Source organism: Sceloporus occidentalis, unplaced genomic scaffold (genome assembly GCF_023333645.1).
Source record: "Sceloporus occidentalis isolate IW3139 unplaced genomic scaffold, rSceOcc1.0.p SCAF_9, whole genome shotgun sequence".
In the NCBI taxonomy this organism is placed as follows: domain Eukaryota; kingdom Metazoa; phylum Chordata; class Lepidosauria; order Squamata; family Phrynosomatidae; genus Sceloporus; species Sceloporus occidentalis.
Window position 1 is genome coordinate 40,390,802 of NW_028316989.1, and position 25,719 is coordinate 40,416,520.

General features: G+C 42.3%; 1 protein-coding gene across 5 annotated transcripts; it reads left to right on the forward strand.

Annotated features, from left to right (window-relative positions):
• The first annotated feature begins 994 nt into the window (after positions 1-994).
• On the forward strand, positions 995-25,220 carry TM6SF1 (transmembrane 6 superfamily member 1). 5 transcript variants are annotated; one of them, XM_089539028.1, is made up of 10 exons: positions 999-1,186; positions 7,123-7,235; positions 8,508-8,605; positions 9,597-9,700; positions 11,775-11,857; positions 13,622-13,743; positions 19,380-19,484; positions 20,339-20,431; positions 20,723-20,842; positions 23,354-25,220. In XM_089539028.1, the coding sequence occupies exons 1-10, from the start codon at positions 1,095-1,097 to the stop codon at positions 23,543-23,545; spliced, it is 1,122 nt and encodes a 373-aa protein (XP_089395154.1). In that variant the 5' UTR covers positions 999-1,094; the 3' UTR covers positions 23,546-25,220. The 5 variants fall into 5 exon arrangements, with proteins under 5 accessions (XP_089395155.1, XP_089395154.1, XP_089395157.1 ...); XM_089539029.1 differs by lacking the exon at positions 20,723-20,842 and having other exon boundaries at positions 995-1,186; XM_089539031.1 differs by lacking the exons at positions 999-1,186; positions 7,123-7,235; positions 9,597-9,700 and having other exon boundaries at positions 8,557-8,605.
• The last annotated feature ends 499 nt before the right edge of the window (positions 25,221-25,719 follow it).

Genomic DNA, 25,719 nt, shown 5'->3' on the forward strand with positions numbered 1-25,719 from the left:
CAGATCTGCGCAGGCGCACTGGCCACTTCTCGCCTCACAATGGGCGGAGCCTTCCCGCAGGCTACTCCTGCGCATGCGCACTACCACTGAAGCCGCCCTTACTCGTACTAGCCTCACAATGGGCGGGGCCTTTTATCAGGCTGCTTCTGCGCAGGCGCACCGAAGCCGCCCCTACTAACACTCGCCTCACAATGGATGGGCTTTTATGAAGGCGCACCGCGGCCGCCATTACTAGCCCCCCCCCGGCACAGGTCTGCGCAGCCGCACTCGCGACCTCTCTTTTCACAATGGGCGGACCCTGCCCGCAGGCTTCTTCTGCGCAGGCGCATTGAAACGCGAACGTATTAATAACTCCGCCCAGTGAAGCCCTGCCCACATGAGCATAGATCTAGGAACTGATAGAAGAGTGGTTTTCCTGGAGCTACCGGGAAGGCTTGGTGGCGCAGTGGTTAAATGCCGGCACTGCAGCCGCTCGCTCTCAGCCACAAGGTTGCGAGTTCGATCCCAGGCAGGGGCTGTTCAGGGTCGACTCAGCCTGGCCTCCAAAACGGAGTGCCCAGCTTGTTGGGGGGCAACTGGCTTAGGGCTGTTCGAGAGTGGAACACACTCCTTCCTCGGAGTGCAGTGGAGCCTCCTTCCATAGAGGTCTCGAAGCAGAGGCTGGATGGCCATCTGTCAATGGGCGATGCTTCGACTGAGAGTTCCTGCATGGCAGAAGGGGCGGGGCTGGACCAGGGCCATTCTTGGGGTCTCTCCCAATAACCCCACTTTCTGGCTGCATGGGATGGGGATGCTGTGGCGCCAGAAAAGGGGGTCTGGAGAAAGGGTGGGAGGCGGGTGAGTGGCAGCTGCCCTTCAGCCCCCCAGGGATCCCCTGCCCCCCCCCCCTTTGCGGAGAGAAGACTTGGTTCCCTCCGAAGAGGAGGAGGCAGGAGCCCCAAGGGAGGCTGGGCTGGGCGGGAGCAGCCTGGCTGGGCTCTGGGGCTGCTGCTGCTGCTGCTGCTGCGGAGGCCCCGAGGAGCCCTTAGGGAGGCGGAGGGAGGAGGTGGGGCTGGGGCTTGCTCTCGTCCTTCTTCTTCTTCTTCTCGGGGAGGATGAGCGCCTCTGCGGCCACCGGGGTCTTCGTGCTCTCCCTCTCGGCCATCCCCGTCACCTACCTCTTCAACGCCTGGAGCCACGCCGGAAGGTGAGCATGGAGGGATGGACAGAGAGAGAGAGGAAGGAAGGAAGGAAGGAAGGAGAGAGTGAGAGAGAGGAAGGAAGGAAAGACAGAGAGAGAAGAAGGAAGGAAAGAGAGAGAGAGAGGAGGGAAGGAAGGAAGGAAGGAAGGAGAGAGTGAGAGAGAGGAAGGAAGGAAAGACAGAGAGAGAGAGAGAGAGAGGAGGGAAGGAAGGAGAGAGTGAGAGAGAGGAAGGAAGGAAAGAGAGAGAGAGGAGGGAAGGAAGGAGAGAGTGAGAGAGAGGAAGGAAGGAAAGACAGACAGAGAGAGAAGAAGGAAGGAAAGAGAGAGAGAGAGAGAGGAGGGAAGGAAGGAAGGAGAGAGAGAGAGGGAAGGAAGGAGAGAAGGAAGGAAGGAAAGACAGAGAGAGAAGAAGGAAGGAAAGAGAGAGAGGGAAGGAAGGAAGTTAGGAAGGAAAGAGAGAGAGAGAGAAGGAAGGAAAGAGAGAGAGGGAAGGAAGGAAGGAAGGGGAGAAGGAAAGGAAGGTAAAAAAGAGATTGGAAGAGAAGAAAGAGAGAGAGAGAGAGAAAGGAAGAAAGTCTGAAAGGAAAGAAGAGGATGGAAGGAAGGAAAGAGAGAGAGGAAGGAAGGAAGGAAGGAAGGAAGGAAGGAAGGAGAGAGAGGTTGTGGTAGTGGCCAGGTCCTGTTGTTGGGGCCACCAGAGTAAAAACTGGAGAGGGATCCTAGACCTGTAAGAAAAAGAAAGCCAAGCCAGTATTGCACAGGACAGTCTGGGAAGAGACCCAACGTGGTCCAGTGGTTTGAGATTCTAGGATGTGGATTCTCGAGGCTAGAGTTCGAATCCTCCCTCGGCCTTGAAAACCCACTGGGTGACCTTGGGCAAGTCGCACTCTCTCAGCCGAAGAGGAAGGGGATGGCAAACCCCCTCTGAAGAAACCTGGCCAAGGAAGTTCCCTTAGCATCACTGTGCCTGGAAGCCAGGGTAAGGCGGGCAACAGCAGCAGCAACAGTTGCTTGTTACCTGGTTGCTGGGCAAGCCAGACTCAGCGAAATGCCAGTCTTGACTTCTTCTTATGCTGAGATCCTGGGCTACAGACTCTCCTTTGAATATGTGACTTGGCTTCTAAATCCAGACTATTCGGATATTGCTATACAGTTATGTAGGCAGAGGCAGGAATAAAGCACATTGAATCCAGTGGTATCATCTAGCGAGTAAACATGTGCAGATGGCAACTTATTGTGCATAGAGCACTGTACAGTTTTTAATTGTTTTTAAATCTAATAACGGAGCCAATGCAGTTTGACTGTTGGACTCTGGAGACCAGGGTTCAAATCCCCATTCAGCCATGGAAACCCACCTTGCACCAATCACGTTTTCTCAGCCTCAGAGGAAGGCAATGGAGGCAAAACCCCTCTGAACAAACCTTACTAAGAAAAACAAGGAAACGTTGCAGGACTTCAATCCCTTGGCCATGCCGACCAAGCCTGATGGGAGATGCAGTCCAGAAAGCTCTGGAGAGGCACAGGTTCCCCATCTGCATTGAGCAGGCAGTCATCAGTTTCTTTTCAACAGATAGTGCGGTATTTGTGCTTTTTTAGTGTTCAAAAATGTTTCATATACATTACAACATGTCAGGCTGGATATCATTATGATCTATGGATTGCAGAAGTGGGCAGAGAAATAGCGGAAGTGAAAAAGTGAAGAAAAAAGTCACTGAAGATACTGCAGGCTGTTGTTTTGGCTTATTTAGAGAGAGTCGCCTAACAATACTGAGCAGGTTTGCTAGACGGAAAGTTCTGACTTCCTAACAGTAGTATTGCCTCCATAGAAAGCAAGAGAGGAAGTCATAAGGTTCGCTCTCAAGTCAACTGTGAACACAGTAATGACTCTTAAATAAGGCAAAGCAGTAAAACAGAATGGTAATTCTGACTTGTGGGCATGCTTGGCCATTACTAGAGAGCCAAGGTGGAATAGCCGTTTGGGTGTTGGACTGGTATTCTGGAGACCAGGGTTCGAATCCCACTCGGCCATAAAACCCACTGGGTGACATTGGGCAAGTTGCATGCTCTCAGCCTCAGGAGAAAGCAATGGCAAACCTCTGAACAAATCTTGCCAAGAAACCCCATGATACCTTAGGTTCACCATAAATAAGAAAGGACTTGAAAGCACACAGCAACTAGCAATTACTGTACTATTTCATACTAGCCAACGGTTCCTGATAAATAAAATATATCCAAAAACATATTTCCTGAGATTGCAAAGTCAATATAATAACCTGCCGTTTCCTCTTAAAATATATCTTTTTGCTTTTTGTCCCGTATTTGTGTAGCGGGTGACCCCAAACCCACGAACCCGAAGGCCCGTGGCCTGCCAGAGGACAAGCAGAGTCAAGGAGACCGATCTGGCTAGAATAAAAACGCAGCAGCACACCAAAATAGGTGTCACCAAGGCTGCAGCACTGATGGCTTCTTGCCACCCCCCTTTTATGCCCTTCGCAGAGGGCTGTTTTCTAAACAACAAGCGATTGGTTGCGTTCACTGTTCACTCAATGGTCCTGTATTTTCTTCTTGGCATTACATCTGCTTGGAGCCTGCAAAAGAGATACTTAGCTGAGCTAGCTAAACTCCTCAAGGCCACTTGCTAAACACAGGCCATTGTATTCAGAGTTCTCTAGAGAAAGGAGGGGGTGATAAGTAAGTACCTGCCGCAGTTAAAAAGGGTAGGGGGCCATCATAGCCCATGCACTTTACTCTGAGGCTCATTCTATAAGCCTTCTGCAACCACTGATTCATTTGCAAAGCTTTGTACAGAAAGCAAGAAAGCATTATTATGTCCCTCTCATTTGTAACACTTGTAAATTGCACGAGGATGGTCAAAGTTGATTTTGGAGATCTTGCAAACAATGGGGAGAATGTGTGTAAGATGAGATATTTTTATAATTCCTCCAGGGATGTTTTCTGTACAGTTAAAATAAAGGGAGGTGGATCTGGTTGTCATCTTTGTAGAGAGCCAGAAAACTTCATTCATGTATGGCTGAGACACTGAGACTTACTCATAACCACACTTTAAATGAAAGACTTAAGGCTGCAGTCTTATAAGGTACATTAGTCCGTGCAGTTGTGAATTAGGCATTTCCCCATTGAAAAGACTGGGACTTACTACTAAGTGTAGGACTGTGTTCTTCAATTGAAATTCTAAGCACACTAAGAGTGCGATCTATTATCTGTCTAGAATTCAAAGATATAGCTGTGTTAGTCTGTAGAATCGGTATGTAGAGAGATCTTGTAGCACCTTTGAGACTAATCAAAGAAAGAAGTTGGCAGCATGAGCTTTTGTAGACTCCACCAAATGCATCTGAGAAAGTAGACTTTAGTCTACGAAAGCTCATTCTGCCAACTTCTTTCTTTCAGTTAGTCTCAAAGGTGCCACAAGATCTCTCTACATACTGTTACTGCATATACTCATGTACAAGTCTAGGCATTTCAGTCAAAAAATTGACCCCCAAAACTGAGTCAACTTATCCGTGGGTCAATATATGTACTATACTTGAACTCTTATTTAAAAGGAGCCATCCTCTGGTGAAAGTCAAGGATGTAATCTGTTCTGGAAGCATTAACCCCCTGCCCCTACTCTCTCATCCATACAGCATTTAGTGTGAGCACAAACACTTATGCCTGCCACAGTTTTGTAAGTTTTTTGGCATCATTTTCCTTTTCTTCATCCTTTAGACCCTTTGTTACATGACCTTTGTTACATGATCCACAAGTCACATCAAAATCCATAATTATGGCTCCAAACACCTGCCCTTGACTTATACATGAGGTCGACTTATAGTTGAATATATATGGTATCTGTCTACTTAGCCATAAATTGCATTGGGATTTAATCTTGGCTAAGTGGGGTATATAATTACAATTTTCTATGCAGGATTATCTCCATTAAATACGATCCACACAGTGTAAGTGAAACACACCAGAGATGAAGAACATGGTATCTAAAGGGAAGTCTAAATAAAATAAATGATTAATAAACTTGTCCTTGAACCAGTGTTTTTCCTGCATGCTTGCTGTAGCTCTGTGACCCCTCTTGCTCTGTGTTGCGTATGCGTGAATGCAATGGCTTTGTTAAGTATTGCGTTTTGCATTGTGTAGATGTGGGGAATGCCAAACAGTCTGTTTCGGTGCCGTGTGTGTGTGTTGAAACTGCCTCTGGGGAGCGAGTGCCCAGTGAGCAAGCAGTGGAGAGCGAAGGCACAATCCTTTGGGTTGCTTGCATAAGTTGCGGTGGTATTTTTAGAAGCTGTTCTGGGCTGCCTGCGAGGGACATTGTGTGGAGAGAAGAACAACAATCGCTAACAGCTGCTTTCTCCAGAAGTGCCAGGGCATTCATTTACCAAAGACAAGTACCAGGGCCTTGTTTAGCAATTAAATGCCTGCTGACCTGGAGACCTATATCCCTTAGCCCAAAGCAGGAGGAAGTTGGTTGCCAGGCCCCTGTCAAGGATGGGCATCATAGGGCACCTTCCCAGACCCATATCCCTGTCAGAGGCCCGTGCCTGATCTGAACGCTTCTCCCCAATCCTATTTTTCTTCCTCTTTGCTGCTGTTGTCTGTTCACACATCCTCTGAGCTGTGGCAGGACCATACCAGTCTCTATGCCCTTTCTTCCTTACCTTGGGCAGTAGTGCAGATTGGGTTTAGAGGGAGCAGAGCTTGGAAACAATGAGTTACAAGCTACACAAGATGCCAGCCACAGCTGCTGGCAAAACATCAGGAATAAACTCTTCTAGAACACAGCCCCATTGCGCGAAAAACCCACAAAAAACTATAGATGCCAGCCACAAAAGCCTTCAACTTCACATTCCACCTCACAAGGTTTTGGCCACTGGTAGTGTCTTTCTGCATCCTCCCTTAATTATGCCCATGATTCTTCTGGTTCTTGGTCGGTTGTGCTTAATGGTGCAAATCTATTTCTTACATTGTCCAGCATCATTTCTTATAGCTAGTCAAAACCTTCCTACTGTTTTTGATTTTTCTTTGCTGCCTCCTTTAGCGTTTCAGTCACCTGGGATTAGCTTGAAATTCTGTGTTGGTGCATTGTCAGTGTCTTCCTGTGCTTCATAAAATCTCTCACTTTCTTCTTCCTCTGCGGTTGATGCATATACTTGGATTATGGTAATATTTATAGGTTTTCCCTGAAGCCTTATTGACATGATTCGGCCCAAGTTTGCATTGTTTCCTCTTTTTCGTATGAAGCCACCCCATGTCCTTGTGTCATTTCCTGAGTCGACCACTGTGTAGTTATCTGAATCAAAGTGACCCATTCCTGCCCAAGTTAGCTCGCTTGCCCCTATTATTATTATTATTATTATGTTTCTGTGTTCCATTTCCTTTTTTACTATTTCTAGCTTCCTCTGGCTCATGCTTCTCACATCCCATGTTCCTATAATATGTGTAGTGCTGCTTCAGATAATGTGTGCATTGTTGAAGATGCCTGCTGCTTGTCTTCCCATCTTTTTGAGTTTTTCTGGGCCTGTTGTGCTTTCCCACTGTTATCCCTGTCTGTCTCTCAGTTTGTGTTCTAGTCCTGCCTTTTGTTTTGTTCGAGACTGTCTCATCACAGGGCTTTCTTGGTGAGAGGGTCTCACAAGGCGGTTCATCTTTGCTTACCTGCGCACAGTGCTAACATGTTTTAGCCATGATGTCACTGCGCCCCAGAAATGATTGGTAACAAGAAGCAAGTTGCATTTCAGTGGCGTTAGTTCACTTCACTATTACTGGTCTTTTTACTAGGGAACCATCATTGAGTTTCTAACATACAGCAGAATTTGATGGAATGCACAGTCTTAAAACAACTCCCATTACTGGGAGAAGGCAGTTTTCTGGTTTGTGAAACTGAGATATCTCCTCCCTCCCCATCTCTCTTCCCTTTCTGGTTTTAGAAACTGCAGCTCCTGGGTGACTTTAATGGTTGGATTGTTGATTCTGCTCTTAGTGGGTGTAGCAGCTCGGTTTTTGGTGAAACGAAAACCACCACGAGACCCACTCTTTTATGGTATGTATGTTGCAGACAAATTACATGGGAACATCTGATACAGTGCTATTGTATGGGATTATTACTCTGGCTCAATTTACTGGACAAACATGGCACTGAGTTGTATTATTAGCCTCCACATTAGAGTAGAATCTATGTGTTGATTCACCTGTCAACAAGTGACTCGGTATACTTACTCTGATAGACTAACTAATAAGATTCAGGCCATGGTTTCCTGTTGCAAGAAAGATCTTGCGTTCATGTACTTGCCAGCCTCCTCTTGTGCAAACAGAAGATAGCAGGATTCTGGTTTTGGTCATTTAAAAGCAGGAGCAGGCACCGCATGAGCAATGAGCTATATGTGCCCTTCATTTGTTTTGGTGGTTCCTAGAGGCCTTCCCAACCTCCATGCAGAATTTAAATAAAAGTAATACAAAGAGAGCCATGCTTTAGGAAACTATGGCCCCATACAGACTGCCAAAATAAAGCTGCTTCGGGTCACTTTGGAGGTATGCTGTTTAAATGATGCATGCGTCCTAAGAGTCCGGAAGCTGCACCAAAGCTGCGCTCCAGTCCTTAGGACTAGATTGTGGCTTTGGTGCGGCTTCCGGACTCTTAGGACGCATACAACATTTAAACAGCATACCTCCAAAGTGACGCGAAGCAGCTTTATTTTGGCCTGTCTGTATGGGGCCACTAAAATCTTTTTGGATTTCCCCTCCTCAAAGTAGGGTTTTTTGGAAGGTTTTTAACAACATGAGATGATATTTGATTTTCAGCACTTTTCGGTACTTGTGGAGGGGTGCAACTTGTGGTGGGATTCAGGAAGGGGATTGATTCTCAGATCTGCTCAGATTGGGTGCACTTGGTTTAAACCAACTATGGTTACTTGTGGCACGCTAACTTTCGAACCTATGGTTAGATTAAACTATAGTTTGTAAGAAAACATTAAGAATAAGCTGTGGCTTCAGATCCTTATTATTATTATTATTATTATTATTATTATACTTTATTTATGCTTGGCTTCACATCATAGTTTAAGAAACTATAGTTCCTGGAGTGCTGATGTCCAGGAGAACTGTCTGTGAATAGTTTAAGATTGAAACTAATTCCTCCTTGTATGTATGAAAGAATATGAGGAATTCACAAGTTGGAGGATTTTTGTGGCATGTTCTTATAGCCCAGGGCTTTATTGGCTTTCTAGCTGAGTGGGAAAAAAGTGTAAAGCTTTCTTGATTAAATGTGTAGTTATTATGTACATTAATTCCGTCTTTTCTTTCTGTATTGTCACAGTCTATGCTGTGTTTGCTTTCACCAGCATTGTGAACTTGATCATTGGGCTTGAACATGATGGAATAATAGATGGATTCATGACACATTACTTGAAAGAGGTAAACAATCACATTTTAATGCTTGGGATAATAATAATAATAATAATAATAATAATAATAATAATAATAATAATAATAAATTTATTTATAACCCGCCTCTCCAGTGGGTTATAGCTGGATGGCTGGAACTGTTCTTTGGCCAAATGTGAATGACAAAAGAGCCTCTGGAAATGTCAGTCAGAGGAAGAAAATATACAGCCCACAAGCTGAAATTAGCCCATCAAATGTTAGAATTAGGCTCCCTAAAGGCTGTCCATTCATTGCTCCTCACTGTCCCTGGCTAGATGGTGAATTACAATCACTTATGTTGGATGTACGCCATCACAACTCTTGTTTTTTTTTATCATTGTGGAAGTTGGAATTCTTTACTGACTTTGCAGTGACACAAACTCACTTTTCAGTTGAAACAACCCCAGAACTTAGCCATTTCTATGTCATTGGAGAGCAAGGGGAACAGTGGAGACACATGCAGCTCATTTCCTATAGCTAGATATGTTGCTAAGACATCATCCACAGGGACCTTCAGAGGATCTTTGGAGGTCTGTATGGATGCCTGTTTGCAGCATGTCCACCTACATGGAAAATAGCTGGATACATCTCCACTGTTCACCTGCCACTCTCCAACAGCATAGGAATGGCTGTGTTTCAGGCACTGCGTTGGTTGAAAGATGGGTTCAGCTGGGTGGGGTGGGGGCAAATGGCATTAGGAGATATAGCTACATGCTATGCATATATCTCCAGATGTAGGATTCCAACCCCTGTTGCCCTGAGTCTTTAATCAGAGATAAGAGGGACTTCTTGTCCTGCTGCTTTAGAGAGTGCTTATGAGAGGCAGCGTAATCTTAAACCTTTCCTTTTCTTATGTGGGGAATGAGAAAGGGTGTTTTGAAGGAGCTATTGGAAAATGATTTGTTTCAGTTCCTCTTCCCTGAGTGAGAGGATTTTGCTTCATTTTCTCCCTCCTCACTTAGTGTATGCTTATTTTCTACAGGGTGAGCCTTATCTGAACACTGCTTATGGCCACATGATCTGCTTTTGGGATGGCTCAGTTCATTATCTGATGTATCTCTTGATGGTGGCAGCTATTGCATGGGAGTAAGATGGCTTTCATTTTCTTCCCCTTTTCCTCTTTTGCTACTATTTGTTATCTTTCATGATTTCAAAGATCCAGCTCAAAATAGGCTTACCAGCTAAAGGAAAATACAGTGGGCCCTTGGCTGGGGTTTCGTTCCAGGACCCCCACACCAGATACCAAAATCTATGGATGCTCAAGTGCCATTATGTACAATGGTGTAGTAAGATGGCATCTCTTATATAAAACAGCAAAATCAAAGGTTGCTTTTTGGATTTTGTGTGTGTGTGTGTGAATATTTTTGAAACATGGTTTGTTGAAACCGTGAATTCAGAGGGCCAACTGCAAAATGACCTTACTTTTTGTTTATATTAAAAAAACCAAATATAAATTCATCAGTTTTGGGTTATAGTAGAAATGTAACTTGGATATGGTGTTTTGGAAATGTAATATTGGCCCCATACAGACAGGCCAAAATAAAGCTACTTTGGGTCACTTTGGAGGTATGCTGTTTAAATTATGCATGTGTCCTAAGAGGCTGGAAGCTATGCTAAAGCTGTGCTCCATTCCTTAGGACGGGATCGTGGCTTTGGTGCGGCTTCCAGACTCTTAGGATGCATGCATCATTTAAACAGCATACCTCCAAAGTGACCCGAAGCAGCTTTATTTTGGCCTGTCTGTATGGGGCCAAAGTTTGTGGTAAAGCTTTTCAGTTGGTGGGGAAGGTCATGTATATAGTGATTTTTTTTTTAAATGGGGGTTATTTTATTTTGTGTGTATTTTTGTTTTATTAACAGTATTTTATGTATTCAAATGTATGTGTTTAATAAAAATTTTTTTTAACAAAATGTTTCCCCTGCAGCCGTTTCTATTAGTGTTGTTGTTGTTGGTTTTAAGTGAATGGGTCCTTTTTATTGGGTGGTTGTCCCTGGTGCCAGGATCCTCAAATGCATCCCTGAGTACTAAAAGAACTTGCTGATCTATTCTCTGAACCACTTGCAATCATTTTTTGTTTGGGGTATCTTTCTCTGGATGCCTTCATGTCCACCTTACTAGAAATGGCAGCAATGGTGGTGGTGACATTTTGATTTTTTTTTAGCAACAACTAACTGTCTTTTCTTCTTTCTTTAGCTTCCAGAACTGTTAATGTAGTTGCAAGGGGAACATCAGGTTGGTAAGGAGTGCTATGCAATGCAGTGACCATAGAACCATAAAACCGTAAACTTGGAAGGGGCCTCATAGGTGAGTCCAACTCACTGCTCAATGTAGGAACTCCATTTAGACCACCCCTGGCGGGTAGCTATCCAACCTCTTTTTGAAGACATCCAGAGAGAGATACTCCAAATATAAAATGATAGCAAGTGGTTCAGATAGTACATCAGCAAGTTTCTTCAGTACTCTGGGATGCAGTTCATCTGATCCTGCAGATCTAAACTCATTTACTGTAGGTTAACTAGGTGATTCCTTATCCATCTTGATTTGCAATTCAGAACCCTTACCAACATTTCTGTTGATGCATGGATGCATAACGTTCTTTGGGTGGGAGGACTGAAGCAAAATGAATGTTGAGCAGTACTGCCATTTCATTGTGACCTGTTAGTGTTTTACCATCCTTACTGAGCAGCAGCCCTTCCATTTCCTTAGTCATTCTTTTGCTTTGAATGTATTTCAAAAAAACCCTTTTTGTTGTTCCCTGCTTCCCTAGCAGGTCTCAGCTTGTTCTGAGCTTTAGTTTTCCTTACACTATTCCTATAAGCTTAGGCTACACATTTGTACCCTTCTTTGGTAACTCTTTCTTTTCACTTCTTGCTTGAGTTTACTGTGCAGACACATTCGCTTTGTCAGATGTTTCCCACTGACAAAACAGTGTCAGGGGTTTCTGCCCCATCCTGTCACTCACCCATTGCCTACTCCAATTTGGCTGAAAGTTTGAAAAGCTGATGTTTTAACCCACTCTTAATTTAAATTAAAATAGTGATGCCCAATGCATTCTGACCAGTATCTTTGACGGGGCATCTGTGTCTGAATTCATACAGTGTGTACATAAATCTGTAGCATACATAAATAGTATATGAAATGTTGATGTTTCCATTCCAGGCAGAGTTACCGAACTATTGGCCTCTATTGGCTGGGATCCATCATGATGAGTGTCATTGTTTTTGTGCCAGGAAATATTGTGGGTAAGGGAACACCACTTACTTGACTTTGCTTAGTGGTCTTTTCCCCCAGAATCTAGTTAGAGATGTGCAATGGAGAATGTCTTTGGTTACAGCTCAAATGCAATATACTACATGGTTGCATGTATCTCTTTCAAAATACAGTAAATGGAAGAAAAATCAAGGTCATACCATAATTTTTTATGTTATGCCTAAAAACATTTGGATTTGTGCCCTGTGTTATTTCCATTAGCACTCAACCCTTGGGAATATAGCTTTTCTGTTTTTGGGAACACAGTCCTTGTGTAGAAGTAATACTTGCCTGCCATCATTCACAAAAAGAAGCAGGGGCATGTCTGTGACCTTTTGGTGTGTGACAAAGGTGGAAGAGTAATGTAGAGCATGATGCAACATAGATGGTCAAACGTGATATATCAAATTTGCTAAAGATGAAGCTAAATAATAATAATAATAATAATAATAATAATAATAATTTATTTATAAAGCGCTGTAAATTTACAGCCTCTAAGACCTTCATCAAATTACAAACTCCAGAATTTCACAGGATACAGCTGTGGCAGTTAAAGTGGTATCAAAGTGCTACAAGTTGCATTGTTGATATGGCCAAAGTCACAAATAGAATAGTGGCAATTGTGTTTTTGACTGCATCTGTTATTTAATCATATCGTGAATGTCTTTGAATTCTGGTATTGGGAGAAATATGCAAATGGTTACAGTATCTCATAGTTTCATTTCACTTCAGTGTTGATCAAAGCCTTTCCCCACATTACAGAAGTGAAAATAAGCCTAAATCATGAAAAACAATTATGTACAAAATCTCAAAACTATTAATAGACTCCACTTATTTTTAATCTATCATCAAAATTTGGAAAAAAAACCCATAATTTTAAGTGCACCACCTTCAGTTTATTAAGCGGTAAATGATCTCACATACCCATCAATATCTCAACAAGTCACTTACATTGAGAATTTGACATTAAGCAAAGTTATTTAAATGTAATGGGTCAATTCAGGCCAGACAATTACTGACTTCCAGTGCTGGAATGGTAGGGCAAAAACATATTTTAGAGAGCCACAGGTGAAAAGATGAGTGATAAATTAAGACCATAGCCCTAAAGTCCATTAGCACTACAGAATTAAAGTACCATTATCAACTTTAACTGTCATGCTTCCATCCTATGGAATCTGGGATTTACACTTTAGGAAGGAATATTAAGAATTCCCAACCAGAGTGCTTCAGTGCCTCATCAAACTACAGATCACAGAATTCCATAGGAAGGAACCATGGCAGAGTGGAATAATAGCACTATAGTTCTGTAATGTGAATGGGCCCCAGGCATGCCTATCCAGAAATGCATCTTATTAAACTCAATAGGGCAAGTGTTTAAAGGACTGAATCCTTGGACCTGGGAATAATTCCCAGAAGGCAGGTTACTTCTCAGTAATCAGTCCTTCTTGGTACAGTAGTTCCTTAATATCCATTGGGGTTTGGTTCCAGGACTCCCCCATGGATAGCAAAATCCATAGATGTTTAAGTCCCATTATATACAGTGCTGTAGTAAAATGACGTCCCTCATAGGAAATGGCAAAATCAAGGGATGCTTTTGGGAATTTTTTTAAAAATAGTATTACTATTTTCAAGCAGTGGATGGTTGAATCTGTGGATGTAGCATCCATGGATATGGAGGGCCGACTGTATAGATTTTGCTGTGGTGTCAGTTTATTTGGCAGACTGCCTTGCTATTAATATGTTTTGTTGTTGAATAGGAAAATATGGGACGAGTGTTTGTGCCACGTCTTTGTTAAGCATACCGTTCATTTGTCTCCCAGTGTGGGCTGGATTCAGAATCTATAGTCAACCTTCAGCTACTGAGGACTCTGCAGCCAAGGTGCTATTCTTTCTTCATTCATTCATATATATATATATATATATATATATATAAAGAAAATGCTGAGAGAAAATCAGAAATGCAAAGTAATAGTTGTCGTAAGGCTAAAAAAGAATTGGATGGGAACCATGATGAGTCAGTCTCTCCTTTGTTGCTCTCCACCTCCTGTCTTGCATTCATATGAGATTGGCCAAAAACCTTTTCCCAAACAACAGGCAATGTCTTGGCTTATTTTCACCTAGTCAAAAGATAGAACTAGACCTGCTGCCAGGGTGAGCAGCTGCCAGAAATTGGGATGTATGTGTGTTTGGCTCCTTGTAGGACCTCAGGGAGATGCATTTTCCCACCCCCTCCAAATTTTAAAATATTATTTGCATATTTATTTATTTCCTTCCAGCTCAGGAGGCTCTCCAAAACATATGAAATTGCTCCCTTGACCCCTAGAGAATATAGGGCCCATCTTTAGTTGAAAAAAAATGGGGGGCTAGGGGACCTTGGAGGACTCAAAAAGGGCCTTGAGGCCCATGTGTGCCCCACAGTGCACACTTTGCCCATCCTGATCTACTGGTTTTGTGTGCCTTCAAGTCATTTCCGACTTATGGAGATCCTAAAGTGACCGTGTCACAGGATTTTCCTAGCACGCTTCTTCAGAGGGGGTTTGATATTGCCATCCTCTGAGGCTGAGAGAATGTGACTTGCTCAAGGCCACCCAATGGGGTTCCATGGCCAAATGGGGATTCGAACTGTGGCCTCCAGAGACCTAGTCCAATGCTCAAACCACTATACAACACTGGCTCTCCAGATTTTTTATCTAGAAGGGTTGAGTCAAAGAAGTCAGTTCTGATTGCTGTTGTTAGGTACTTTCATGTCAGCTCTGACTTATAGCAATCCTCACATTAAGCTTTTCTTGGCAAGAAGATGCTGGTGGAATCTCTGTGTTCAGGCTTGATTTTGTTCTAGGACCCAATTGTTTGTCTTTTTGGCTGTCCATGGTATCCTCAGCACTCTTCTCCAACACCACATCTTAAATGAATTGATTTTCTTCTCCTTTCTTCAGTGTCCAAGTCTCGCCAGATACATGGTGATGGAGAATACAATGGATTGGACATTTCTAACTTTAGTGTTGAGTTGTATATCTTTACTTTTTAGGATTTTGTCTAGTTTTTTCATATCTGCCCTTTGCATTCTTAGTTTTTTTCTTATTTCTTGACTGCGGTCTCTGTTCTGATCAATGTTTGATCTGAGGTACAGGAAATCTTTAAGTATTTCAAGCATTTTATCTTTTGTTATTGTTAAAGTAGACTTGGCTTCAATCCTTCAATCTGAGGACTGTCCTTTGGCAGCCTTTCAAATAGAGGACTATGGTGTCCTCTCCATAAAATCTCATATCTTCCCAACATTTCAGAGATGCAAACTGGGGGATGTGTGGCCAAGTTACATCTGAGTATGGTCATGATGTCAATAGTTATAAAAGAGGAAGAACATACAAGCTAGAAGAGGTAGCAGTTTGTTTTTCCCTCACCCTGAGAAGGGTGAGATTTCTTTTTCCTTTCCACTTCTCCCTTCAGCTGAGTTAACTGAGTGCAAACTACTTTTGCACTGTGAACTCAGTTTGCAGCAACTGAAGAAAGTTGTGAACAAATGAGGAAAGGAGAGGAGGAGAGAAACTGGGACATTTTAAAAGCAGTTGAAAAGTGGGAGGACAGAGGATTGATTACTGTCCAACTTTCACACCCATACATAGAAATTGGAAATATGGATTCATGGACAATCCTGACTTTGGTATTCAGTGATATATCACGTTAAGCCTATGATAAGAGATATAAGCCTAGGCCCTGAAACATCCGCAGTAAAAGAATGTGCATTAGACTGAAATGTCTATGTGATAAGATAGAAATCTGCAAGAGGTGTGGAACTGCATTAGCTAATTATTTTACTTAGTATATAAAAAATTATAACGGCACATGTTTATTTCTGTGTTGTATAAATGTCTTAAAATTCCAAAGCTTAAGAGGTTCTTGAGGGTAATGCTGATGTAAATCTGTGTGCTATACATAACACTTGTTTACAACTTTGGAAGTTTAGATGACCAAAGAGGTAAACTCTAAAACCCCGGTTTGATACACATTAACAGACATAAGGCAGCAAACCTTGTCCCTCAATTTAGACTGCATCCACACTGTAGAAATAATGCCGCTTGACACCACTTTTACTGCCATGGCTCAATGCTATGGAATCCTAGGATTTGTAGCTATGGCACCAGAGTGCTCTGACAGACAAGGTTAAATTTCTCACAAAACTACAAATCTCAGAATCCCATAGCATTGAGCCATACTAGTTTGGACAGAATACTATCCAACACAGTTTAACACAGTTGAAGTGGTGTCAAACTGGATTATTTCTGCAGTGTGGATGATGGTGGTGGTGGTGGTGGTTTTGGCTGCAGCCAAAGACATAAAATTGGGAGAGAGATGCTGGTCTCTTCACACATTTAACAGTGAGTATTGCTCAGGACCAAACCTACTAAAACTCAGACTGCAAATTTGGATGGCACTAGAGAGTGGCAAATTGTCAGATATCTATATTGTTATCACTGTATTTTTACTTTCAGAGAAGCAGGAGGCTATTTGTGGGATTTTCAGCCAAAATAATTCAGCTGGCTCTGAATAAAATGCACCTTAACTGGCAGCATGGTTGAAGGGTGCCATTTGCTACCTTGCTTCAGGCAGAAAAATATGTGGAGATGTTCCTGGCAGGGCCCTTTAGGACATTATCAAATGAGCCCATGTTCTCTCTGCAATTGTGGTAATGAATGGAAATGTATGCATGCATACTGGTTTGGGAGCAGCCCTTGTTGTATGTCTTTAGTTGCTGGACTGCAGCTGTAGTGGCTGTTACCAACCTGGGGCTCTCTTTCCCACACTGCTCTTTAACCCCTTCTCCCTGCCATATTGCTCTACCAGTTTTAAAAATGTTATTTCTCTTTTTTACACAATTTAGCCATTATGGCAATGTGATTTAGGGTGGATGGGTGGATGGGGGGACAACAGAAAAGAAATCACTAGCCAATGCACACACTACTGCTGGAAGCTTATAGTACACACAGCTAATATCATAGCAATGATATTGCAAAAATCCAAAGCCCATCAATGAAAAGCAAACTGCATCTGAGGAAGTAGACTTAAGTCTACCTAAGCTCATGCTTCCAACTTCTTTCTTTAGTTAGTCTGAAAGGTGCTACAAGATCTCTACATACTGATTCTACAGACTAACATGGCTATATCTTGAAGGAAAAACTGTGTGACAGTCACAGATGGAGGACAGATCAGCTATGACATTGTCTGATAAGGTTCGGCCATAGACAGGATTGTCCTGCTTTAATTCTACTTTTCAGCCTCATGCACTAAACTTCTAAGTCTTGAGAGCTTCCTCAGCCAAAGGAAATGAACAAACCAAATCTGTGGCTGTTTACTCTGGAATAAACTCCACAGTTTTCAATGGGGCTTACATCCAGGTGTGTGTGTGTGTATAAGGTTGTGGTTACAAATTGACTGCCCCTGAATCTTTTACTCTTTGTGAAGCGAGGAGCCCATGAGAACGTTCAGATTTCTTCCAAAGGCAGCTGCTTCTGACTCTTAGCGAGGTTGAATTTAATTTGCAGCTTTCATGGAAAGCTCAGACCTTGTCCGTTTTCTGCGTACTGCTGCTGATGTTACAGAGCATTTCTTAAAGCTGAGTATCAGTTGATGTGAAAAGGTTATGATGGGAGGAGGTACATGTTGTTTATAATAATGGATTTCCCTTGGCATCGTTTTTGTGTCCTGTTGCTAGAGCTTTTATATGCTGGCAGTGCAATGGCTTGACTTGGTTTGACTCCAGCCATTCTGTTTGCCAGACTCAATCAGGTAGCTATTTCCTGTTGATCAAGAAGCAAGCATTTTTTGGAAATTCTAAGGTCAGTCAGAATAGTTCAGTTCTTGGCAAACTTAAGCCTTTTCTTTCTGCAATATGAAATGCCTGTGCATCAACAGGATTAGTACTGTTAACAGCTTTTATATAGAGCTTGAGTCGGTGGTTCAGAGCACTTCACAGCAATTTATCTTAGGGTTTCCATAAGTCAGACATGACTTGGAGGTACACAATAACAACAAAATCTGAAAAATAAAGCTGCAAGGTAGATCAATGTCTTCCAATTACATATGCTGTCTGAGGCTGAAAGTGTAGCTTTTCAGAGGACACCTTTTAAATTAGTAAAGATCTATGGTAAAATGGAAATACAGGTGCCGTAGGAAGTGGTGTCATGGAGATGGCCATGGCCACATGGGACTCAGAGGGGGCAGGTGGCTGCCTTCCAAGTCTCACAGGGTCATGGCCCTGCAGGACTTGGAAGGTGAAAGGGGCTTCACCTACCTCGCTGCTATGACACCATCGTACTCACTGTGGTGACACCCCGGACAGGAACGCCACTGGTTGTAGGCTATACAGTGCACCTGCACCATACACATGCTCACCATACATGGACTCAAAGTCATGTGGATGATGAGCCCTGGCACTTTCAGTGGTGCATGCACTCATGGTGCACATGCAATGTAGTGCGCAGGAATGCACCACCATAGAAAACAATGGGATTTGAGGTCCCCCATTTTTCCCTTATGTGGGAGTGGGGGGTCTGGAACAGATCTCCCACATATATGAAGGGCACACTGTATTTAAGAGGAAGGAATAGGCAAAACCATTCCTGAGTATTTCTTGCCTAAGAAAACGATATGAAATTTGTGGGTTGCCATAAGTCAACAGGCAACATGAAGGCATGTGCACACACACACACACAAGGGTAAGATTCAGTGGCCTGTTAGCCATTAATGGTACACCAGTGTTCCTTTGCAATTGCACTGAGGGAACAGAGGATGAAATATTTCCTCTGTAATAGGCTTAACTGAGAAACCCCATAGTCTCTCAATAGTCCCTGAGGACCCACCTTCTTACGCTTGATGGCATTTATTTATACTCAGGCTGCCAAGGCTTTGTGTGTGTGATAGGACCAGCTGTGTGTATGATGGAGGGGCTTGGCACAATGTCCACTAGCCTGTTTCACCCTGTGGTATTCCTAGATGGCCAAGACTGCAGAAATTCCAGAAAGCACTTCCAGTGAGAATCTTGAACTTGTCATTTTAATTTGCTGCAGTGATAAAGAGCAATGCTATCTCAGATGTATTGTGGAAAGTTAAAATGGCAGCTTTCAGGCCCACCAATGCTTCCAGGCCTTGCAATGCCTATTCTCGGGGGAGATGATAACTGCTAAAATAGGTTTGTTCATATGAGTCAACACATCTGTCCACATTGCTGGACTCTCTTTGGGGTGTGTGGTAGGAATATGAAGTTAAATGTCAACACTTCAAAATTCACTACTGTGTTACATATTTATTCTTGGTGTTTTCAGAATTGTTGTCTCAACGTGGTGTTTTTGACTTCTTAAACATAAACATTGTACAGTATTACACAAAGAGTCTTGTGACACTTTAAAATAACTTTTGTTATGACATAACTGGATTATAATCCATAAAACATTAAGGTGCCAGAAGATTCTTTGTCAGCAGCAAACTAACCCACATGTCCCTCTGGAAATTATATTTCAGGCCATTCAAGATGTGCAGCAAAAGACACTTTTGAGAAGACCTGTAGATCTACTGCTGGCAGTGTACTTCATCCTTGCAACTGGTTTTTGCCTGTTCAGGGGCATGGTAAGACTTATTTTTTTAAACAGACCTTAATGATATCACATGTTTAGTTTAAAAGAGGAGTGCACGCATTAGAAAACATGTAACATATAAAGCAAAGATAGCAGGAGTAGGCAACTTGTGGCCTTCCAGTTTCTTTTGGATTGTAACTCAGCTCTGACCAGCATGAAAGCTGAGTTGAAGACAATTTTGTTTAGGGAAGTGTTCCCTGCCATTACATGAATCTCAGTTCCTTTCTCATTTTCAATTGTAATTATTGTTTCTAGGATGTATGCCTCCTGCAGGTTTTTATTTATTTGTTTTAATTAATCTGATTATTCTGTTGAATATTCTGTACAGTGCAGTGCAAATTTACAGCACTTTATAAATACAGTTTAAGAAGACAGGTTCCCATCCTGGGCTACAGTCATGGATACCAGGGAGTCAGAGCCCACATCCCAGCCTTTCTCCCTACAGTCTGTGAGAATGGGATCATTTGCCTCCCTAAATAATTCAAGAATCCCTGGGGGAAGAGAAACATACAAACATGACAGATGTTACACACTTCTAGAAAGATTAGACTGTGGATGAAAAAATATTACAAGGTCATGCTGCACCTTAAAAATTAATACACTGCATTTATCATGGTTTGAGTCATAGCCATATCCAGGCACATATCTTGGTTATCATATAGTTTAAATAAAATCGATGCTACCTTTTCCCTTTCATTGATCTCTGTGTTTGCAAGGTTGTCTAAATCTACATAAGGGACTTCACAGTGATGGTTTGAACCAGGGATTTCCTGATCAGCAGTTCAGCTCTTTAGATGCTTTCACTACATCAGCTTTCAGTCTAAATGCAACCTGATTTTTCTTTAGATTGCCTTGGACTGCCCAGCCGAACTGTGCCGACTTTACAGCCAGCTTCATGAGCCATATATCAAAGATCCTTCTGCCTATCCCAAACTTCAGGTAAACAGAGCAAAAAGTTGAATGTCATGACTTGGACAACACCTGGTACAAACACAGGGAGAGGAGGCATTCATAAGATCACAATTTTCTCCTGGCTGTCTATGCTTTCACTAGCTAAATTTATAATTTAAGTTGCTCTGGGATTGTTTCCAGTATATGTGGAAACTGTGGGCAATTGGTGCAGGTGCAAAGGCTGGCAAACACACTCCTAACCTTGCTTCCATCAATACCCGATGAATATGGAAAGCTAAACAGCATGGATTCTCAGCTAACTTCTTTTCTGATGCATAGATGCTGGCGTACATGTTCTATTCAGTACCATACTACATAATCTCACTCTATGGTCTGCTGGTGCCCGGATGCTCCTGGATGCCCGATTTAACCCTTATACATGCTGGAGGACTAGCCCAGGTATTACTGAAGTATCTTTATTTATCACAGGGTCTCCATGAATAAAGCTAGACTTTGAACATTACCCATGCATGCATTCCACACTGCAAAAGTGGAATTTGGGGGGGGGGGGGGGAATTGGAGAGATGGCTGTTTTTCCTTTAGTGTGTGTGAGTCCCATCAGGAAGTCAGTGAAGAAACAAATGGATTGACTGCATTACAGTTTAGATTCTGCCCTATTTTTTGCAGGGGAAATGCATTTATGAGAGAAAAGCATTCATTTGGAGAAGAAGACATTTCATTTTTTGAGGTTGGATCTAAAATGTGGTAAAATTGCTCCTAATGCCCCCAGAGGAAGTAAGAGGGCATTTGGGGGCAACCTGTTTCCCCCCAAATTTTAAGATGTGTGTGTACATATTGTTGCAGATATCCAGTGCCCAGATATCCCTCTTATTTGCCTCCAGTTGCTTTATATACTTTCTGCACATCTAGGTTTCTCATCAATAGTGTATGGAAGAATTTAAATATAATTTTCATTAACAAAGTTAGACTCATGCAAGCCATTGTATTCCCTGTTACCATGTATGGATGTGAGAAAGAAGGTAGGAAGAAAATTAACTCATTTGAGATGCAGTGCTGGAGAAGAGTGCTGTGGATTCCATGGATTGCCATAAAGACAAACAAGTGGATCTGATCTGTCTCCCCATGAATTAGCAAGATACATTTACCAATATTTTGGCAAAGTTCTGCCCCTTCAACAGAACTGTCCCATTGTGTGCATGTGTGCCTTCTAGTTACCTGTCGACTTACAAATTTTCTATGTGGTAATATTATAAATTATGATTTCATAGTGTTTTTTTTTACATAGCTGTAAAAGACCTGGTGTGACTGAGAACTCATATCCCTCCCTCATCTTGCAAACACACGTTTGAGATAGGAACTTTGGGCACAAGATGGTTAAATGCAAATGGAACTGTCACTTGAAACAGGGGATAACAGGCTGGAGACAAAAAGACAACACACAATCCCGAGTGCTCCACTATTGCTTCTATCTTTAAATGTTTGTTTATGCTAAAAATATTCTTTGGCTCATCCATCTCCTCCCTGTACATAACCTTAGATGTAAATTTATTCTGCACTCCAGAACAGCCCCAGGGGAATGTTTTCAACAGTGTACCCACCTACCTACCTCATATGAGGACAGAGGCAAAAATCTGCAACCTTCTCCTTTAAAGAGAGAAATTATTTCAGCACTTCATATTCATATTTTAAAAAGCAGTAGTCCAGATCCAAAGCACTCTGGAGCCATTATACAACAGTGTGTTGATGGTGGAAGCCATAATAGTATGTCAGAGAGAGCAAGACAGAGTGAACGATCTGGGAAATTTTACATTTTCGGACTACAAAATGGCCACGATGGTTGGGGGATTCTGGGAGTTGTAATCACAAAACATAGCATTTCCAACTTCTGGTCAGGAAGGCTCTGTCGGAACATCAGAATAACTTCAATGTTTTAGCTTCCCAAGCAGGGTAATGTTGCAACAAACATCTGTTATGTACCTTAACCAAGTCTGTGGTACATAACAGATTGCAGCATTCATGATTCTGACTGAAGAAAAGCCAAATCTCTTACATTTTAAATCCGTCAAGTGCACCTGTGTTCACTTACATAAACGACACGTTTCTGTATCATTCTAGTCTTGCTAGTTATAAAGGAGGCAGGAAACTGTATAAAGTGCTAGTCTCCCAGCCACTCCTCTGGCTGCCCTGCTGTTGGAAGCCTTCGATGGTGGTGGACACTGGTCCAAAACACACCGCAGAAATGATCCAGTTTCAGACCACTTAAAACTGCCCTGGCTCAGTGCTAGGGAATCCTGGGAATTGTAGTTTATTGTAGCTCCAGAGCTCTTTGACAGAGAAAGCTAAATATCTTATAAAACTTCAGTTCCCATAATTCCCTATTATTGAGCCAGGGCAGTTAACGCAGTCTCAAACTAGATTATTTCTGCAGTGTGTTTTGGACCACAGTCTTACAACATACACAAAATTTGTTCTCTCACATAGTGGCTGGTTTTGAACATAACAAAAAGCTAGGCTCCGGTTCATTGAATTGTTGCTGTCTGATGTGTTGAAATCCATCCCTATAAACCATTATTTGTTAGCCAGCCACAAATCTGTAAACAAACCATGGTTTATTGATTGGTTACAAATCCTGAAAACAAATGATTATTTCTTAGCCTGGTGCAAACCACAATTGCTATGGTTTCTTGTTGGCTTATGAACTTCGGTTTGTTTAATCCATGAGTGGTGATCCTGAACCTGTTTTGTTACCTGTTCTGAAATGCGAGTTAAGACAAGGGGCAGGAGTGAGGAAAACTGTGGTTTGTTTTCTCATCTAGACAATTTGTAGCTAAACCATGGCTTAACATGAAATGAAAATACAGCATATGTGAGAGTGGAAGTGACAGCTAGTGAAACGTATGATGTTTCAGACCAGTATCTCACGCTTATACATCTCCTTTTCCTGTATAGGCTCAGTTTTCACACATTGGTGCTTCCTTACATGCCAGAACACCATACATCTACAGAGTCCCTGAAGAAGGAAAGATGTGGTTTCTGGTACTCAACATAATATATGGAGTTCTTCCACAGCTGTTGGCATATAGATGTGTTCAGAGCCCAGAGTTTTTCCTGAAAGCAAGGCCAGAAGAGAAGGCTGAATAGGAAGGCTGGAACTCCATGTTCAAACTTGTATAACTGGACTAGCTGCAAAAAAATTCTATGTGGCTCATCCTGGAAAATGGTATTGCAGAAGTTATTGTTATATGTGTCACTACCGAAAAGAAAGACGTCTGTCTTTCATAGTACTTCTGAAAACCCTGCTGTTATCACATTGTAGTTAACTGTAAGTATTTAGGTAAGTTACACTTTCTAAAGTTTGTCTTCTTCACCAGTGGTTTAGCACCGAGGTGAAGTTGATTTAACCTTGTCTGTAGGTCACCTTTTGAATCTCTTTTGTCCAGCGCTGCTGTGCAGCATATGCATTATTATTGGCACAAATGGAAACCAGTTGTCGCTGTGAAAATTGTTGCAGACAACCTTTTACATTACACAATTATAGCAGTGTCATTATTCCATCCTATGGAATCCCAGAGTTTAAAGTTTGTTGTTGTTGTTGTTGTGTTGAAGATGTTTCTGACTCATGGCAACCGTAAGGCGAACCTATCATAGGGTTTTCTTGGAAAGTTTCGTCAGAGGGGGTTTGCCATTGACATCCTCCAAGGCAGAGAGAATGTGACTTGCCTAATGGGTTTCCATGGCCGAGCGGGGATTCGAACTCTGGTCTCCAGAGTCAAAATCCAATGCTAGAACCACTACACTATGCTGTCTCCCAGTTTAAAGTTTAGGGATGGGTATTTAAAATTGTTGGCCTGAGAAGGTGGCAATGGTAAACCCCTCAGAACAAATCATGCTTAGAAAACCCTGTGATAGGTTTGCCTTAGGATTACCATAAATTGGAAATGACTTGAAAGGCCACAACAACAAATTTAGACTATGAAGTTATCTCTGGCAACACTAGTTCTTTGGCTTAGTATTGCCCCCTACAATCCGACATGACAGCCTTATCAAAGGGGAATACCTTTATACTATGCTTTATAGTACTATGCAGAAAACATTTAATCTCTATAAGAGTCCAGAATCAGTGTGGTGTAGTGGCTTCATTGCTGGACTAGGACTCTGGAAGACCAGGGTTTGAATCCTCACTTGATCATGGAAACCCACTGGGTGGCCTTGGGCAAGTCACACTCTTTTAGTGTCAGAAGGCGGCAATGGCAAACTCCCCCAAATAAATTTTGCCAAGGAAATCCCACCATAAGTCTGAAACAACTTGGGAGTCACATTCAAGACTAGTCCACCTTACACCCAAAACATATATCAGTTTCCCAAATCAAAATCCGAGGAATATAGTTTTGTGGCTTAAAAGAGATCAGTGATGCAAGGAAGCATACTGTGTGTCTGCAGTAAATAATGCAATAAAAAGTGATGGGTAAAAGCAGAATTCTGCTCTAGCTAAATGTACTGTCATCCTGTGTATGCCTGTCTACCACTGGCAAGGTAAACTTTAGCTCCCTCCAGAACATCTTACTGAGTATGCATGAATGGGAAAGCAGATAAGTCTGCCTTGCCAACTACCTCAGCATGTTGAAAAGCATAGTCTGGCCAGCAAAATGGAAATCATAAGTGGACTGTGGGGAAATCAAAAGTCATCCCTGGTTAAAGAAGGCTTTAAGTGGTCTCTAGAATGTTCAAAATGCAAGGCTTACTGAACCTTATTGTTTCATTTCTGAAGTGCATATTGGTAGTTCTGAATAAAGTGCTCTTTATCGTGGTGTAGGAACTGATCTGTTTGTTATTCTTGCCTCTGGGGCCAAATTTTCTGTTAAAAGTAATAATGCCCAGGAACACATCAACTTCATTAGTGGAGATCTACCCATATAGGCAAACTGGATGCACTTACTGAAGGGTGTATGAGTGAGTAAAAGCACTCTGAACATGCTCGGAAAAACACTTCCCTTAAAGACAGATTTTGCTTCATATTCTTCTGTAATGAGGGCTCCCTATGGTTTCTTGTCTTTACCACAAATCCCATAAGTTCAACTTCTGAAATAATCGATCAGCCAGGACTCATGGACTGTTACTCATTACTAACAGTGCTTTTGAAACGCTTCCAGGGATTTGCAGGATAGTGTAGAAATTTCTCGGAGGCTTTTCAGAAGACAGGTAATGGGGGTAATATTCACTGAAAGGCAACATGCCCACTGCCACCAACCTTCGCCTCCAAGATGCAACCACAGGGCATGAGTGTGAATGTGTTTGCAAGGGTGTCCTTAGTTCAG

Coding starts and splice junctions, on each gene's coding strand:
- TM6SF1 (XM_089539028.1), top strand. CDS start 1,095: ATGAGCGCCTCTGCGGCCACCGGGGTCTTCGTGCTCTCCCTCTCGGCC. Junction 9,701..11,774: donor GTGGCAGCTATTGCATGGGA/GTAAGATGGCTT, acceptor TTTCCATTCCAG/GCAGAGTTACCGAACTATTG. Junction 11,858..13,621: donor TGTGCCAGGAAATATTGTGG/GTAAGGGAACAC, acceptor GTTGTTGAATAG/GAAAATATGGGACGAGTGTT.